This window comes from Lissotriton vulgaris, chromosome 4_1, assembly GCF_964263255.1.
Source record: "Lissotriton vulgaris chromosome 4_1, aLisVul1.2, whole genome shotgun sequence".
NCBI classification, from domain to species: Eukaryota; Metazoa; Chordata; class Amphibia; order Caudata; family Salamandridae; genus Lissotriton; species Lissotriton vulgaris.
In genome coordinates this window covers 3,770,248-3,788,841 of record NC_141691.1, presented here as the reverse complement: position 1 = coordinate 3,788,841, position 18,594 = coordinate 3,770,248, and the positions used below count along the sequence as shown (strand labels likewise).

Genomic DNA, 18,594 nt, shown 5'->3' with positions numbered 1-18,594 from the left:
TCCATCATGCACATGCATAATGGTGAGAACATGAAAGAAGTCTTCCACAAGCCCTGCCTAGTTACCTAGTCACATGTGTGATGTGCCACTCCAGTACAGGTATTTTGAATTCAGAATATGTCGTCTTCTTTATTCCTTTATTGAACAGGACTACAAGACCCAGAATTCAAAGATGAAAATGGAGAGTGGAACAATACTTTTCTCTTGGATAGGGGAAATGTGTCAGGGATCAATCAATCAATCAATCATCGCATTTATATAGCGCACTACTTACCCAGAGGGTCTCAAGGTGCTGGGGAAGGGGGATTTGCTACTGCTCGAACAACCAGGTCTTGAGTTGCTTCCTGAAGGCGAGGTGGTCCTGGGTCAGGCGGAGGTGGGTGGGGAGGGAGTTCCATGTCTTGGCGGCGAGGTAGGAGAAGGACCGTCCCCCTGTGGTGGCTCTATGGATGCGGGGGACGGTGGCGAGGGCGTGGCTGGTCGATCGAAGCTGGCGTTTGGGAGCGTAGAAGTTGAGGCGGCTGTTGAGGTATCCTGGGCCTTGGCTGTGTAGGGCTTTGTGTGCGTGGGTGAGGAGACGGAAGGTGATTCTCTTGTTAACCGGGAGCCAGTGCAGGTCTCTCAGGTGTCCGGAGATGTGGCTGCGACGGGGGATGTCCAGGATGAGTCGTGCTGAGGCGTTCTGGATCCGCTGGAGTCTCTTCTGGAGTTTGGCGGTGGTTCCGGCGTAGAGGGTGTTGCCGTAGTCCAGACGGCTGGTGACAAGGGCCTGGGTGACCGTCTTCCTGGTCTCAGTGGGGATCCACCGGAAGATCTTACGTAGCATGCGCAGGATGTTGAAGCACGACGAGGAGATGGCGTTGACTTGTCTGGTCATGGAGAGGGAGGAGTCCAGGATGAAGCCCAGGTTGCGTGCGTGGTCTGTTGTTTTGGGTGCGCTGCCTAGGGATCCTTTCCACATATCAATAAACTTCATTTCTGCAATAAATGTCATATTGCATGATGTACCATTGTTAGGTGTAATACCTTCAGATGATTCTGGCTTTTTATCAACTGCACTTTAATTTTTGGGTTGTTGAGCCCATAGTTACTACGTGAACAGCAAGATTTCAAGCCCCAGAATGCTATGAGATGCCTGTTAAAAAGTTAGTACTGACTTAAAATGAGACATTTGCAGTGGGGACACCTACTAGCTATGAATATCCATACAACAACAGCATAACCGTAAAAGACAAAGAGTGCAGAAAAGCAGCTGTGAGAATACTGAAAGTATCACATTTCTGGTGCCTTAGAATGCAGGACTGCAAATTAATCTGGTGTTATTTGACTTTTTAAGGTTTCACAAGGTAGTGAGCTGTCGGCAGGGTTAACCACCCCTACAATGTCATAATATTCAGTAAGGTGTAGTTGAATGACCCCCAACTGTGTCCCGAAATGGGTTTCTTTAAATATTTGATTATAGCACTCTCATTTTATTATTATTATTTATGAAATCCATTACTGATTCTGTAAACTAGACTGTTTCCTGGCAGAGTGAGTATGAGGGATAATGAAATTGTGCTTTACGTAGGCATTCTTTGCTTAAAATAATCTAACATAAGTCTCTTGGACACCCTGCCAATGAGAAGAAACTACAAACCTATCCTAAACCTTTAATTGAAGCACAACCAAAACGAAGATGAAACAATATTTTGTGAAATCCTTAAGAACAAACCTCAACAGCATAGTTTTAGAAATGTATTTCTTGTGACTACCTTGTATTACAAAGTTACATAGCGTTGGCCCTTTCAATAAAAAGAAATTAAAAAGACTCTCTCACTTCCGTTTCTTTGAATGGCATTTTATTTTGTTGTTATGCAGATGTTTATCCATATTTTCACTGATGAGGACAGTTTCCCTCTTGGTGGGGTTTTAGCAGTTAATATAGGTTTAAACCTAAAACAGGATTGACTATATGTAATATATAAAACTGAAGGAAATGCACCATACACTCGATGCAACTGACATTACAAGGCCAAATAAAGATTTATTAATAGTCAGAGGAGAGCACCCTTTTTTATGGACAACCCCACATGTTTTTATCCAATGCTGATGGTCTTGGGTCTGAAATTGTACTGGAGCCTGCTAACCAACCCCCAATACCAGTGCTGTCCCCCTAAAGTATGATGCGCGTGAATGTTTAACCCCAACTGGCATGATCTGTAACCCCGTTATAAGTCCAGAGTAAATATGATGAGTGGTACCCAGGGCATACAAGTTAAAGGGATCACCAGGGTCTGCAGCACCTATTGTACCACCCTGAGAGACCAAAGTAAACTTATGACAGCAAGCATTCCTTTGCAGACTGCAGGAGCAGTGACAACTGTTCAAACTTGACTTTGGCCTCATCATGAGTAGCAAGGTCACAGCACTATCTTTAATGTCAGTCGCCACTAAGGTAGGTCTCCTGAGCCCAGGAGGCAGGTAGCATTATATTAACTGTTTGGACATGTATGTGCAAGCTTATATGTCTCTATGGGTGTTCAGGGCCATAAAATTACATGGGCTGCCACCCAGGCACCCCCAGGTTGCTATCTCCGTTATGGTCCCCCTGAAAGTGTCATGTTTGGTATCAAACAGCTTCCTTCATCAAACCCATCTTTTTCCCAAAGTTGTATTATTATTACATGCACCCAGGTGACTACCTTAGAGGTTGCCCCAGCCTTTCCTGTGTCTTCGCTGACAGCCTGCAGCTGTTGCCCCTAGACAGGAATCTGACCCCCTGCCAGGAGGTGTGAACACTCCCAGAGTCGGAAAAAAGGCTTGCCCAACTGAGAGGTGTCACCTCCCTCCCTGACAGGATGACTAGTAAAGTAGCACATCACAGCAGTGAGCTTTACAACTCCCACTACCTCTGATCCACAAGGATCCTCGCTGAGCCCTACTCTCTACAACGTCTACATGAGCCCCCTCGCGGCCATCGCACGCCAACACAACCTCAACATAATCTCCTACGCCGACGACACCCAGCTGATCCTCTCCCTGACCAACGACCCCGCCGCCGCCAGAGCCAACCTGCACGAAGGGATGAAAGAGGTAGCCGAGTGGATGACGACGAGCCGCCTGAAACTGAACTCAGATAAGACGGAGGTCCTCATCCTGGGCTCCTCGCCCTCCGCCTGGGACGACTCCTGGTGGCCCCCCGCCCTGGGCACCGCACCCAAACCGACGAACCATGCACGCAACCTGGGCTTCATCCTGGACTCCTCCCTCTCCATGACCAGGCAAGTCAACGCCGTCTCCTCGTCGTGCTTCAACATCCTGCGCATGCTTCAGAAGATCTTCTGGTGGATCCCCACGGAGACCAGGAAGACCGTCACCCAGGCCCTCGTCACCAGCCGACTGGACTACGGCAACGCACTCTACGCCGGAACCACCGCCAAGATCCAGAAGAGACTCCAGCGCATCCAGAACGCCTCAGCCAGACTCATCCTCGACGTCCCACGACACAGCCACATCTCCGGACACCTAAGAGACCTGCACTGGCTCCCGGTCAACAAGAGAATCACCTTCCGCCTCCTTACCCACGCTCACAAAGCTCTCCACGATCAAGGCCCGAGCTACCTCAACAACCGCATCAACTTCTACGCTCCCAAACGCCACCTCCGTTCTGCCAGCCACGCCCTCCCCGCCGTCCCATGCATCCGTAGAGCCACTACAGGAGGAAGGTCCTTCTCCTACCTGGCCGCCAAGACCTGGAACTCCCTCCCGGCCGACCTGCCCCTGACCCAAGACCACCTCTCCTTCAGGAAGAAGCTCAAGACCTGGCTGTTCGAGCAGTAGCGGCACCCCCAAGCGCCTTGAGACCCTACGGGTAGGTAGTGCGCTCTATAAATGTCTTGATTGATTGATTGATTGATTGATTGATTGATTGATCCAGGCTTCCTCCCAGGGGAGCAAAATGCCAGCCCCCTGCCCCAGGTACATTTGCAATCCTGCCTGGTGGGAAAATTAGGTACTCAGGAGGTGTACATCCCCAGAAGTTTAGTCACATCCCTAGGGTGGGATACCTGGTTTGTACAGCTGAAGAAGGATTCTCCAATCTTTAAAAGTGGCAAAACAGAGGCTTCTGAGTAGAAAATGGGACCTCAGAGGTGGATTAGCTGCTAAGGATAGTAGCCTATTGGCTTCTAACTCCCACCCTCCTAAAGTCCCTAAATCAAGCATTTAAGGGGCTTGTCTGACTGACAAAGAAGAGACTCAAGTCTACAATTTCAAGACCTTAACAAATTGAAGGCAATAAAGACTGCTCCTGTGGCACCCAATGTGCAACTGCTCACCTACGACTCATCCTGGACCTGAGACTCATTCCCAAGGAAAGAGCTACTTCCCTCTGCAAGCCAAAGGCAACTCCAGAACTTTGTTGGACTAGAGGTGTGACTACCCGGCAGCCTGCAGGAAAAACCACACCCAGATCCAGAGAATCACTGCCCATTGGGCTCACCGAGGGAATCACCCAAAAGTAAATGGTCTAGTGTATTATGAGAAAAGTAGTTCTTACCTCCAACAGGTTCTGAGTGGCTACCCTTTACCCCCACACTCCACGGCATTGCAGTGACCAAAGGCTGAGCTTGCCACTGCCAAGGCTTGTTGGTGGCCAGTCCAGCTAATACTATCTTGATTCGATGATGTGCCTTGAAGGAACCTTGCAGCATCCTTGACCTGCCACACCTGCAGCCCAGTTGACAAGATTCTGCATCCCATTAATCATCAGCACAGTCTGAGCAGTAAAACCAACAATGGTGGCTCCTTTTCTTCAGCACCAGGGACAGCCAGGACTACTCTACACCCAGGTCCTACAAGTCAGGTAAACATCAACGGACTATCAGAGCCTGGTCCTGAGACCCACTCACCTTCCACCCCCTTCCACTGAACTCTACCTGCAAGTGATCGTTTGTCACGAGTATATTTTCACATTTACCGCAATGCTACCATTTTCCAAGATTCAAATGTACTGATTTCTCCCTTAAAAATTCCTAACTCCAGTTATACTCATCTGATTGTCTCCATTTTGATGTCTACATTATATCAAAATGTGCTTTATTTCTATAAATTGGTATTGGATTTCTTTCAATTCATATCAATTACTTATCATCCATGTTGGTACTCTGAAATGCTTAACACATTTCTCTAATAAAGCCTGACTTCTCTGTGCCACACTACCAGGAATGACCTAGGGATTTATTAGCATGAATCTATGGAACTATTTGGTGTATTGTGAGATTATTGCATAGTGAAGTCTAACCAGCCTCGCTGCATAATAATCCACTTTCCTACAATAGCATTCTTCCACTAAATGGCGGACATACATAAGAGAACAGGCAAGTCTGAATTATAGACCTTGTCAAGAAAGGGGTCTTACTTACTGGATACAGTTCATACCAGGTCAGGTGATACCATCACAGAGTTCCAGAAGGTGCAGTGCACCCTGCCAACAGCAGAGGCTTGCAGGTCAGCCGGGGATACCCTTTACCCTTGTTACCAGGCCCCTCATTGTATCCAACAAGATGACTTCACTCATTCCTCACTGATCCATCGGTAGGTCTCTATACAACACGAGTGGTCGAAAGTAGGATCCAGTGCAGAAATAGATGGAGATGTGCTTGTTGTACAATCCATTGAGGTCATTTCCCTTCTGTTCCTCTCCCCGTGGAAAATATTTCCCATGTGCATCAAGTAATCACCAACAGGAAGGTGCTGTTTCGAAACCTGTTTCCCCTCAGCACTCATATTCTTACATCTCCACTAAAAGGAGGAGTATAACTACCCTGTGATTATATCGGTATGTGTACCGCACAACTATTTTAGTAAAGATATTCTCAGTCCATATAACAATAAAAAAGAGATCAGAACAAAAAGTGTACATTATTAAGTATTAAATAGGTGATGTTAAATTTAGAATCCTAGATAGGACAAACAAATAAATCTAAATATCCTAGGTTTGTAGTCTCTCTGTTGGTCATTGTAAAATAACTGATGATCTGATGATCTGATGATCCGATGCAGAGGTGTTGAATAGCCGTGCTGTGCAAAAGCCACAAGTGCAGAAATAGATCAATCACATGCTCACTTTATTGGTTGTTGCTTGAGCCGGTCTTTTGCATTAAGTATTGCTTGGTATTCAAGTCCGGCCTCCAGAGGATGATATAACACTTGGGAATGAAGATACATCCCAATAACCCTGCAGCTGAAGACAAGATGGCAAAGATCTCCACGGCCACCATATACTTCCCCTGTGTGCTGAGATATGCGGGTATGAAAGAGATCCAGACGGCCAGAAACACAAGCATACTGAAGGTGAGGAACTTGGCCTCGTTGAAACTCTGAGGCAGATTACGAGCATAAAATGCAACCACAAAGCTGACAGTGGCCAACAAGCCCAGATATCCCAACAGGAGATAGAAGAAGAGAACAGAGCCCTCGTCACACTGGATGATGGTGGTGTCCTGTATCTGTATCTTCACTGGGAACGGAGGATCAAGGAGCAGCCAGACTGTGCAAATCAGGACTGGAGCAACTGAGCACAGAAGGACCACTGCACTGGGCATTCTGGTCCCAAGCCACCTTGAAGAGCGGCTGGTGGGATCGCGAGCATTGAACGCTATAATCACAGTGATGGTTTTTGCCAGGACAGTGGAGATACTGATGGCAAAGCTAATACCAAAAGAGTTTTGCCGGAGCATACAGGTCACCATCGATGGATAGCCAATGAAGGCAAAGGAGGAGAGGAAACTGAGCATGATGGCAGCAAGAAGCACATAGCTGAGGACTCGGTTATTTGCTTTGACGATTGGTGTGTCTTGGTACCTGCTGAAGGCACAGAGAACAAACAGGGTGATTAGGAAAAGAAGGCTGGTTAAAAATGAAAGAGCTGTCCCCAAAGGTTCTCCAAAGGAGAGGAACTGCAGAGTTGTGGAGAAACATTGCGTATGTCCTTCATTCGGCCACTGATCTTCAGGACACGGCCAACAGTCAACTGAATCTAAAAGGAAAGATTGAGGCTGAAGATAAGAATTTTACGGCAAATGAAATAGTGTATGGACTGGCTATCAGGTTGAGTTTAGCACAAATCATAAGCTAAGCAATGACAACAATAACAACAATCCTGTTGACAATAATAATTTGAATAATTTGACTGTCTGATCAGTGTAGAAAGTATCGGGGTCTTGTTGAAGATAGGAAGGCTCTGACAACTATTGGCTATAATGCAGGAATGATGGAGTGAACGCAGAGTGGTCTAAGTAGGCTTGTTGTGTTTGGTGGTGGTAGGCTTTTTCTAAATCCTAGAATGAATTCCTTTGATTATTTGTAGGTCAAAATATTTAGTTGTGACTCTTGAAAAGAGATATCATCTCCAATCACAGATTAACACTTTGGGTGAGCCAGGGTATATCTTTGCTGACCAGCAAGAAGGCCGCTTCTTACAGGGCTCTGACGGCCCGACTCTGAATCTGTTAATCCATCTGCCAGGGATATGTGACCCTGTAAATCTATATGCACAGCTTTGCACTGCACCCGTGATCTACCTGCTGCAGGCAATAACTGGGCAGTTGCACAAAGGGCCCATAGTGAGGCCTGTAAATTGGTCCTGCCGGGGCCTTGTGCGGCGTGGCTTGAATGTTGCAGTTGGCTGGAACTTACTACTTGGGCTGCCCTGCTTACCTCACCTTGTATCATTGCTGATCAATGGTCGTGGCTGGCAGTGTACCCTGAGCTATGAGCTAGACACACCTGATGCCTGCTGGATAATGCTGTGCGGGGGGGGGCGACCTGTGATTCTCCCCTATCGCTTTTGAGCAGACCATCAACCCAACATCCCTGGAGGAGGAGGCTTAAACACTGTTATATCAAGGTATGTGGCACGATAGACATGCCCATGCCCAGCTGCTTAGACCAGTGAGTGTGCTGGGCTTGGGGGTTGCTGGCCTCCTGTCCAACGTTGCTGCTCATCTGGTGCTGTTTCCCATTTGCCTACTTTCTATGGCAAAATATACCCCCTCATGTTGTTTCTTTTTAAATTAAATGTTTTAAGAGTTACCACTTTATTCCAATCAAGATGGCTTCAGGTGTGCCATACCTTTGTAATAAGTAGGACTGTTAGCGCTCTAGTTGTTCTTTAGAACACTCTGGGACATTCTGTCATTGGGCTATACTTGGGCTACATCTGGGTGATATTTGGGCTACATTTGGGCTATTTTGTCTCTGGTGGCCATTTTGGGAGACTGCATGTCAGAATGTTTTAATGAAATAGAAAAGGATTTGAGAAGTCACTCAAAATGTGCCCTAATTTTTCATTCTGCAGCACTAATCATACTTTCTATGGCAAAATATACCCCCTCATGTTGTTTCTTTTTAAATTGAATGTTTTAAGAGTTACCACTTTATTCCAATCAAGATGGCTTCAGGTGTGCCATACCTTTGTAATAAGTAGGACTGTTAGCGCTCTAGTTGTTCTTTAGAACACTCTAGGAGGCTGCAGTAGAACACAAAGGAATCAACTGACAGTCTCTGTCCTTGTTGGATGTACATGTTTTACTGAGAATGTCAGACTTCATTTTCACATGACTGAGAAAGATAATGTGAATTTACAGAAAATATGCTTTCAGTTTAGCTTATAGATCCCCTTCCAAACCACTGTGGGAAAATCATGAGATATTAGTTTTCTTTCAAACAATATTCATGATATCACAGCAGAAGGTTTTTTCACATGGTAAAATCACCTTAGAACCCACCACAATTCCTAAAACGAGTATGGTACCATCAACAAATGATTGATAATGTAACCAAAGTCCTAAAACCCTCTATTAACTACAATGCTTTTTAATGAGGTGCCTTCATGTATATTGGTCCCAAGATGGCTGCCAACACTTCTTGGATGAAGTGCTGACAGCCAATCAGATCAGATGTGTGGTTAGGCTCCGCCCAGATATATATCTTTTTTTGAACCTAAATTACTCAAAATCCACTGGAGCACATATATTGAGACCTAGCAAAGGCACATCGGGCTAACAGTCCCTACAATTTTGCCAAGTTTCGTGCAAATCCATTCAGCCGTTCGAGCTAAAAGTGAGGCCAACCGTTATAGACCAGGGGCAGACTTTGGTTGGCATGTAACATTCAGCCATGTTCCTCTGGCTGCCCACGCCTTGGTGACTTATTTGGCTTCTGTACTCTGCCTCGGGTGCTGTGTGTTCTACATCTCTCCGAGGTGCCATTCTTGCCTGAGGGCTCCAGTCCACATATTGTAGTGTCACCCTTCACTTCACAGCTGCCATCCAGCTGGACTATACTGGCGAGGCACTGTGCCACCTCACATTGGGCAGCCAATTAAATTCAGACTCACTCCCCACACCTACTATACCCCTTCCAGGTGCCTTGTTGCTGGCTACACTAACTGAAGATGCTTGGCGCTGGCAACACTACTGAGTCTGCTTGTGCCCCCTGTGGTGGTAGGAGCCCAGGGTTAGGAGGGGTCTCTCTGAACCTTTGCTCTCCAGGCTGAATAGATCAGCTTGCAGTTTCATTCCAACCTGGAAGGGATTGCCGACTTGACCTCCTTTGTTCGGGTGCTCCTTGCTTCCGTTTGCCCACGCCAATCACACCTCCCATTGCACATCATGAACAAACACAAAACATTTAGAATCCAAGCTCTCCTTTTAGAACAGTTGTCTCCCTCACCATGCTGACTGGAGTTAAGACCCTAAGACCACTGCAGATAGCCTGGGGGAAAGTGATTCAAAGGATAAAGACCGTTGTGCATTATTTATGGATGGAAAAACGTAGCTGAAAGTCATTGATTCCAAACTTGACCTTCTTGCTGCCAGATAGAGCACATCAAACAATGAGTCGACCAACACAACATCTGACTGCACCAGCTGGGAAACTGGATCTAGATTATATCCAGGCTGACTCTAAAGAAAATTTGCTGTAAATGGGCAAGAGTCTCAACATTATAAAAGCTAAAAATGAAGATCTGGATGCACAGTCCAGACAAAATAAAACTCCATACCAGTGGGTTTCCAGAAACTACAGCTATCACCTAGATGGCAGACTATGTTGAGAACTTGCTGTGTGAGGTTTTTGGAGAAGGCTTGTCAGTGATCTTCACTGTGGGGCAGGCCCACCTCTCGCTTGACCCGAGACTGCCTACGGGTGTACCGGTTTGACTCATAGTGCAGCCCTTATTGAGGTACCGAGACCGTGATTAAGTTATGTGACTGGCACGTGAACGATGATCAATTCAGTACCAGGGTAATAACATCTCATTTTACCCAGATTTCACCCTAACAGTGCAAGCAGCCCACAGTGACATCCTACCTGCCAAAAAACTCTTTCAACAAGCTGATATAACCTACAAGCTCTTTTACCCTGCCAAATTGCAGGTTTTATTTTTCTGAAAAATGTACCTTTTTACTGATGTTAAATCTGCTGTAAAATTTGCCAAAAATGTAATAAAGACACTGCAGTCCCCTGCAGCCTCACCTCACTCATCAGCGGATGCCCAGCTCAGTGATAATGACTGATTGACCAACGTGAAGGATATCTTCGATTGTCTGCCTCCCTGGGTAATTCCTGGTGTGGCCTTTATCAGTCAGTCAAAAGGCTTTATTTCGATAAAAATTACCATAAAAGCTTCATAATGAAAATGTACACAAGTTCATTAGCAAATAATACAACTAAATAATTACATTGGAATTTAAAAACCTTGGGCCTTATTTATGAGGCTGTGCGTCAGTTTTGCGCCGCCGGTGCGTCACTTTTTGTGATGCACCAGCGGTGTAAAAAATGCGCCTCGTTGCGCCATATTTAAAAAGTGACGCTTCTAGGTAGATGCGTCACTTTTTAAACCCCTGCGCCACATTATACCTGCGTCAGGTATAATGTATGCAGAGGGGGCGTTCCCCCGCAAAATGCCTCGTAATAGTGATGCAGTGAAATCTATGAGATTTCACTGCGTCACTTTTAGGATGCTGTTGCGTCAAAATCTTGCGCCTGCCTCACAGCAGGCGTAAGACTGACGCAAGCCCTTTCACATGGGGCTTTCCCCATGTGAAAGGACGCATTGCTGGAGTTGTGTCACTTTTGTGACACACTCCAGCAATGCGTCACTTTTGCGCTTACAGATACGTCAGAAATACTGACGTATCTGTAACTCCTTGCGACATGATGCGTCATACATTAAATATGACGCATCAGGAATGTCGCAAGGAGTGCGCAGTGAAAAGTGACGCATCGCTGTTTTCACGCAGCGATGCGTCACTTTTCATAAATGAGGACCCTTGCTTTTCCATTAAAAGAAGCATTTCATTAAAGTATAAAAAAGGATTAAACTTTTTCTTTTAGCCTTTTGCTCCTAATGCGCCAGGCCCACAATAGAAATTTTGACAAAGTGCAAACATAAAGCAGACGTGTGTCTGACATTAAAATACGAAGAGCCTCGACATGGTACCTAGTCCCCAGCATACGACACAAGTTCTTAAGCCATTTGCTTCTTGGTTTGGAATATTCTTGACACTCAAACAAGAAGTGTGCTACTGACTCCTGTCTGTGTGGACACGCAGGACAGAGATCTGTAATCAGAGTTGGCTTTTTCCACCGACAGGTAAAGGAATGCAGGGGTAGTGTTCCAGTTCTAAATTTGAAATATAAGGACCTATCACATGGTTTCTCAATAATGTCTAAATAGAGTTCCCGAATTGGTAAGTCCTTAAAACACAAAAAGTTCTCTGTCAATCTGCCCAATGTGGAATCAGTGCTCCTTTTATTCTGAATACAACTCTAATACAAGTTCTTAAGTACTGCCTTTGGCGGAGATGATTTGTTAGTCCAGGCTTCGCTTATACCCAGTTCGCACAAAAGGGATTTCATGTCCTTGAGCCATTTAATTTTATACCATCTAGGCAGAGACATTAATTCAGAAAGCCCTTTCGCATAGGACGCGAGCTCCGGAACTCGCCACAGCCGAGCTCATAGTAGTAGAGGTCTGAACCTTGCTTGATCTTCAATAGGTCGACAGCCTAAGTCAAGCATTAGAGGAGTTGTGGGAGTACCCTGTGGGAGTGACATAATTGCCCTACAAAACTTCCTTTCAGAGCTTGCCAGTTCGTTGATTTTGCATGAACCCCATAATTTTGCCCCATACAGAGCAGAGCTGACTCCCTTTGCTATGTAGATGTCAATGACTGGAGCTATGGGTCTTATAGCACAAGAGCGTTGTTCCTTCAGAAGGGCCCCGGTTACCCTCTTGTGTGCTAGCAACATTTTATCTAGATGAGGGGCCCACTGCATGTTGTGTGACAAGCGGATTCCGAAGTAGTCAAATACGTCTACCCCCCCAGAGGTACGCCATTCAATTTAGGAGGGCGTACAGATTTTTTGGGGGGGTTCATTACAAGATACTTAGTTTTGTCGGTATTGACTACAAGGCCCCGCTCCACGCAGAAGGTCTGGAAGTTGTTGAGGAGCTTTTGGAGACCCATTGGGGATTTAGATAGGAGGAGCGTATCATCAGCAAAGAGAAGAGTAGGGATGCGCGTCCCCGCCAGGGATGGTTCATCTGAGGGATCTTTAAGCAGGTGCTCAACCACTCCATTGATGTACAAGGAAAAAAGAGTGGGGGCCAGAACACATCCCTGGCGAACTCCTCTCTCTACTGGAATGTTGGTAGTTTTTTCTCCCCGTGAACCCCATCTGATCTGGGAAAAGCTGTCCTCATGGAGTCTTACAAGAAGTGATAAAATGTAATTTGGTAGCCCCATGTTACTAAGAACTCTCCAGAGGGTCTCCCTCGGAACAAGGTCAAAGGCAGTCTTTAAATCGATGAATGCGAGATAAAGACTGCCCTTGCCTATAACCACCACCTTCCAGTACACTAGCATCAGTCTAAAGGCTTGTTCTATTGTGCCAGTGCCTGTTCTAACCCTGCCTGGAAGTCAGAAAGGACATTATTTTCGTTAATCCATTCCAGTATTCTGGTCAATAGTACCTTACCGACTACCTTTTGGCTTATATCTAAAAGACTAAATGGCCTGTAATTGGCTGGGTCATCCCTGGCGCACTTTTTGAAAATGGGGACGACCTCCGCCCCTTTCCAGGATGTAGGGACTGGGGCGCCCCTACATATGGCAATCAGTAATCTATGGATAAATTTCCCCCATGTCGTGACATCAGAGCGCAGCAAATCCCCAGGTGCCTTTTGGGGCTTAATGGCACTGATGGCATGTTCAACCTCTTTTATAGAGAAGTCTAGATGTATTGGGTCTGCTTCCCAGTCCTTTTGTATCCTAATTGGAACCACTTCTTGCACCTGATCTTTTTTAGATCTATCTAGGGGATTCTGATCAGGTTGGTGAGTGTATAGCTTACAGAAGTGGTTAACCCACTCTTGGCTAGTAATGTTGCAAGTTATAAGATCACTGTCTGGTCTGTTTCTTGTTCTGATGGTATCCCAAAAGCACCTTGAATCTTTCCTTGCACTAGCCTCTTTCAAGGTGCACCAGAAGTCCTCATCCCACTCCTTTTTAGCTATTTCCAGTGTACGTCTGTACCTTTACCTCACTTCTTGTATCTGGGATTGTATTTTACCTTTAACACTTTCAATTAGGAGGGATTTTGCATGTCGGCATGCAGGATTATACCAATCATGCTTACCCATAGGCTTCCGGGATGCCTTGTTTCCTTTCACACACCCCTTTTTCACAAATATTTCACCTATGGACCTAAGAGTGTCTTCAAAGATTGCTGTTACCCCATCTATTACCAAGAGAGCGCTAGTGGTGTCTAATTCCGATTGTGAGGACACAATTAGTTCTCTTATATTTTTAAGCTTAGCCTCGTCGCTGGCAATTTGGTTCCATTTTAAGCATTTCCCACAGGTGGATACAGAGATTTTGTTGGCATCATTTGGAGGGTTCTCAGTTGCTTTGTTAGACCAGGGATTTGATGCAGATAGAGAAAGCGGATTATGATCGCTTTCGACAGTAGAGAGGACTACCATATCCTTGACTCGATCCCATAGCATTACATCTATCAATATGTAATGAATCCTGGAAGTATGGTTGACTCTGTTTTATGTGGCAGCACCCAAGGGGTCAGAGGGTGTTCGGCCATTCACAGCTCCTAGGCCAAACTCCACTGTCAGGGCGTTCAGTTGGATCGCGCTGTGCGACCATCTTTTTATCGGAGGAATATTTAGGAGAGGAATACCCCTTCTAGTATCATCCTCCAACAGGTCCAGAATATCATCAGAGAAGAGTGGCTCAAACGTGCAGTTAAAATCACCCGCAATAATAATTTTGGCACCCTCGGTTTTTTCTCTTAACTCCACTTCAAGTGTGGATACAATTGGGAACATAGACCCGTGTTTGGTGCCTCTAATGTAGATGTTATACAGGTCCAATGTGAACCCCCTACAAGGACCATCTAAGGAGAGTCCTAAAATGTCCGGGCTATTAATCTGCTTAATTCTTATGTGGCAATTGAGAGAGATACTAATCCAGGTAAGCAGACCGCCTGAAGGGCGTCCCTTCCCATTTGCATGTCTCTCTGCAGGCACGAAATATGTTACGTAGCCAACTCTATGAAGTGGTTCTAAGCTCCAAGTCTCCTGGAACAGGCAGATCTTGTGTGCCTCTACTAGAGAGTTCCATTCAGGTGATGCTAGTTTGCGGTGTATACCCGCTAAATTCCAACTAAGAATTGTTAGGGCACCCTTTTGGTCATGCACATTACTCTTTTCAGAATCAGAAGCTTTAATTAAAGGCATAGACACAGGTAATGGTGTTAGCGCAACGTGGGCAGCTATTTGTGCAAGAATGGGGCTGGGACTAGAGTTAATAGTTTCCACTGGGATATTCCCTTCCTCTTTTAGGCACATTTCTAATGATGGTGTATTTGTTTCCTTAGTATTAAGTCAATCTACCTCATCTAATACGCAAAACCTGTTCCAGTGTGAGTATTGTGATAGGAATGGGTCAAAATTAGGGGGATCCTGCCAGGATGGCTGTCTTTGCAGAAATCTTGCCTGGGGGACATGTTGGAAAACCCTGCTCATAGGAAATCTATTTCTTGGGATTTGCCTTGGGTGCATTATTGGATAGAAGTATGAGAGAGGTAGGGGATAGATCTGTGTATTAGAAGCGCTTGCTGGAATGTTACATATGTAGTCAGCCGCAGCCATATCTCTAAAGTTGATGGTTATAATATCCCCTGTTATGGTTTTGATGTTTCTTCCTATCCATTCCCCTCGCCTAACCGCTAGTATTTCACCAGAAATATTGGGGGGTAAGGGTCTATTTACCTGCAGCCATTGTACGCATTTATTTTTTTAGTTCGATTTGCGATTCCCTTTTTCCCTCCTTCAACGGTGGTACTCCTGCTAGTACAACCACAAAGGGTAAGGCTTCAGGGGAAGATTAATTGTCCTAAAGCGTGACGATCTCGTCTTTTCTACGTTACTTTTTGGCTGGACAGTATCTTTGTTTGTTCCCTCTGCATGCTGTTAATCAGTTTTACCCGCCAAGGATGGAGCCCCACTCAACCCATGCCCTTTCTTTGGTGAGACCTGAGTATTAGTAGAAGGTGTACTAGTTTTCAGAGAGGCGGGAACCTTCTTCCCAGGCAAACTCTTGCTTTGGGTTGTGTCTATTGATGTAGCTAAGGGTTGTTTGTCTATAGTGACCTTGTCGTTCGAGGTTTTGTTAGCAGTGCCCCCTTTTGGCCCTCCCTTGGATGGAGTACTATCCTTTACCGTTTGCCTAATGGGGTCCCATCCCTTTGTTATTTATTAGGGATGTAAGCCTGTCAGTGATTGTATCTTCAAGGTCTGCCTTAAGGTCAGCTACCATGTTTGCTACCCAGCAAGGTATTCCTGATGTAGAATTAGGGATTGGGGCAACAAGATTATGATTTTGCGTGGCGCTCTGACCCTTTTTCTTTTTATTATGTACCAAGGGATCACTATTCTTTTTTGGCTCTTGTTTACTTTGAGTTCGTTTTCCTCCACCCTGAGGGTTACTCAAATTCAAACTGCTCTGGAGGGATTCAGTGACCCTTAATGGCTCAGTTGGGGCTTGGGCGCATGGAAGATCAGCAAATAAAGAAGTCACACCAAAACTAAGATCTAGGTCAACAATAGGGTCTATAGAGGTAGCCAGGGGGTCTGTAGCTACACCTTGCGAATCATGTAGGAATATTGTAGGTGGTAGCGACATCCTTCTTTCTGTATTAGCAATAGCAGTTTCCACCACCCCTATAGTCTGTTGCAACATTTTGTCAATCGCAGTAAGTGTTGGGACCGGTTGGGGGGCGAGCGTCTTCTGCTTAGTGCTTGACCTTAAGGTAGGCATCCTGCTTGGTTTGGCAGTTTTTCTCATATTTCTCTGGGAGGGAGTAAGCCAATGGGTTGCTCACTAGTGGGAAGGCGCACACACAGGAAGAGTAAATAAAAACAGAGTTTCCGGTAATATCAGGGTGAAATAAATACCTTCGGCGATGGTGTGCAGCAGTTAGGGGGTAGCCCAGCCCGGCCTCTTCTGGTCTTGGAGGGCCATAGAGGGCCCGCCCTTTGCCCGGGCTTAGCCCCGGGCGCTCCCGCGTGCTCCCGTGACGTGGGTGATGACGGCGTTTTAAAGCGCCTCCTGGGGCGTGCCTGTCGTGTCCGCCGCTATGCCCGCTCGGAAAGGTAGTCCCCCGCTCGGCGGCCGCTTGGTTGTGATTGCGGCGGCGGGGGGACTACAGGGCAGGGCCGGCGGCAGCAAGGTAAGGTTGAGGCTGAGGTCCAAGAGAGCAGGCAACAAGGAGTTTTGCCGCAGAACACCGACTCCAGTACTTGGGATATGGAAATAGCGGAGTGGCCTTTATCTCTTTAACCTCCTATAACTTTGACCACATGGCAGAGCTTGCACTCTTGATCTTCAGTCTGTCCACCTAGCCACCTATGCAGGGGTGTTCGCCCAGTGTTTCCCTGTTCCCGTGGGATGACTCCCAAACTAGTGGGTGGGAGGCTAATGCATAGCAGCCTGATTCGGAAGTTGGTGTCGGTGGGGGGTTGTGGATTATATTGTTGAGCTGTTGTTCGGTTTTCTGACTGTATTCCCAACCTTTTCAACACCATGCTGGCACAATTTCTCAATCCACAATTGTCAACTGCTGGAACCATGGCACTAGCCACCAACAGTTTCTTCATATGACACTCTCCTGGAGATAATATAGCCAATATCTCTTGGATTACATGGAACATTCTCAGGCTTATTGGTTATAAAAAGTCTTTACACAGACACTAAATAGAAGTTTTTACAGGAGACACATTTGTGAGGCACATAGGCCCATGGCTTGTGCGCACACTGATTTATTCTCCTGAATACTCAAACTACACTAGGGGTCCTACACAAAGAACTTGCATGACAGTTATCTCACTCTCTCATAGACTCTGAAGGGTGATATATTATACCAGCAGGGTCTTTGCATGGGTGGCTGGTAATGGTGGCCACAGTGTATGGACCCTAAAGATATGACCCAACTTCATTTCTTGGATTTGGGCAAACATCTCCAGCTTTGGCCCCCGGCTCTCATATGGGGTGATGACTTCAATGCCATTATGGAATTCCAATTGGATCTCTCTGGGGCCTCAAAAAGTCTTCATCCATGTCCCCTTATAGGGCTGAACAAGATAGTTCTTGACAATTGCCTGCTAGATTACTGGGGAAAAGCACACCCTCTGACTTGAGAGGGCACTTGCATTTCAGCCTTTTATAAGGCTTGGTCCCAACTTGACTTCTGGCTGGCTATGGGGATGTCCAAACTTGGATCTGCTCGCTATAGCACCTAACACGTGCCCTTTCTGACAATGCCCAGTCATGCTGATTATACAGATTCTGCAGGTGCCTCCTCGTGTCTTTACTTGTTGCTTGCCAGAGGGAGCACTACTAGATGCAGAATTTTGGGAGGACATCCATGAAGACATGTTGGAATATTTCACACATAACTTAAGCTCTGTCCAGTCACCATCTACACATTGGGAGGCATTCAAGGTGGTATTAGGGGGCACCTGTATGGCAGTCCAAGTCCATCAGGGGTACTCTAGCTAGACTTAAAAGAGATGTTCTGTCTCTGGAACAACAGTACTTCCACTCTAATGATACTTTAATCCATAGTCAGCATTTTAGATAAACTCTCTGGATTCCAGGAGGAAGCCCTTCGCGAAAGTCGCGTTTTACACCACCATACACAAACTAAAATGCATGAGAAGGGTGACCGTCAGAGCAAGACACTTGGAAATATCTTATTTACCCCTTGAACTTCAGCTAAAATCACTGAACTCCTGGACTCCAAAGCCAAATCTGTGTCCTCCACAACTGAACTGCTGGAGGTCATGACCTACTTTCATGCCCAATTATATTTCCGGACCCCAACTCCAGGTACTGCCATAATGGTCAATTATTTTGACACTTTAAAGCTGCTCTGACTTGATAATATTAATACGTATAACTTGTATTTGTAAAGCACGAACATATCATTCTCAAGGGTTTCAAGGGGCTGGAGGCCACAACATAGATT

General features: G+C 46.0%; 1 protein-coding gene across 1 annotated transcript in view; it reads right to left on the bottom strand.

Annotated features, from left to right (window-relative positions):
* Window positions 1-6,110: 6,110 nt before the first annotated feature.
* Window positions 6,111-18,594, bottom strand: part of LOC147718188 (extracellular calcium-sensing receptor-like) — a 164,014-nt gene continuing 151,530 nt past the window's right edge. Inside the window, exon 5 of the mRNA XM_086966632.1 lies at window positions 6,111-7,021. Within this exon, the coding sequence (XP_086822758.1) occupies window positions 6,111-7,021 (911 nt within the window). The remainder of the gene's footprint in view (window positions 7,022-18,594) is intronic.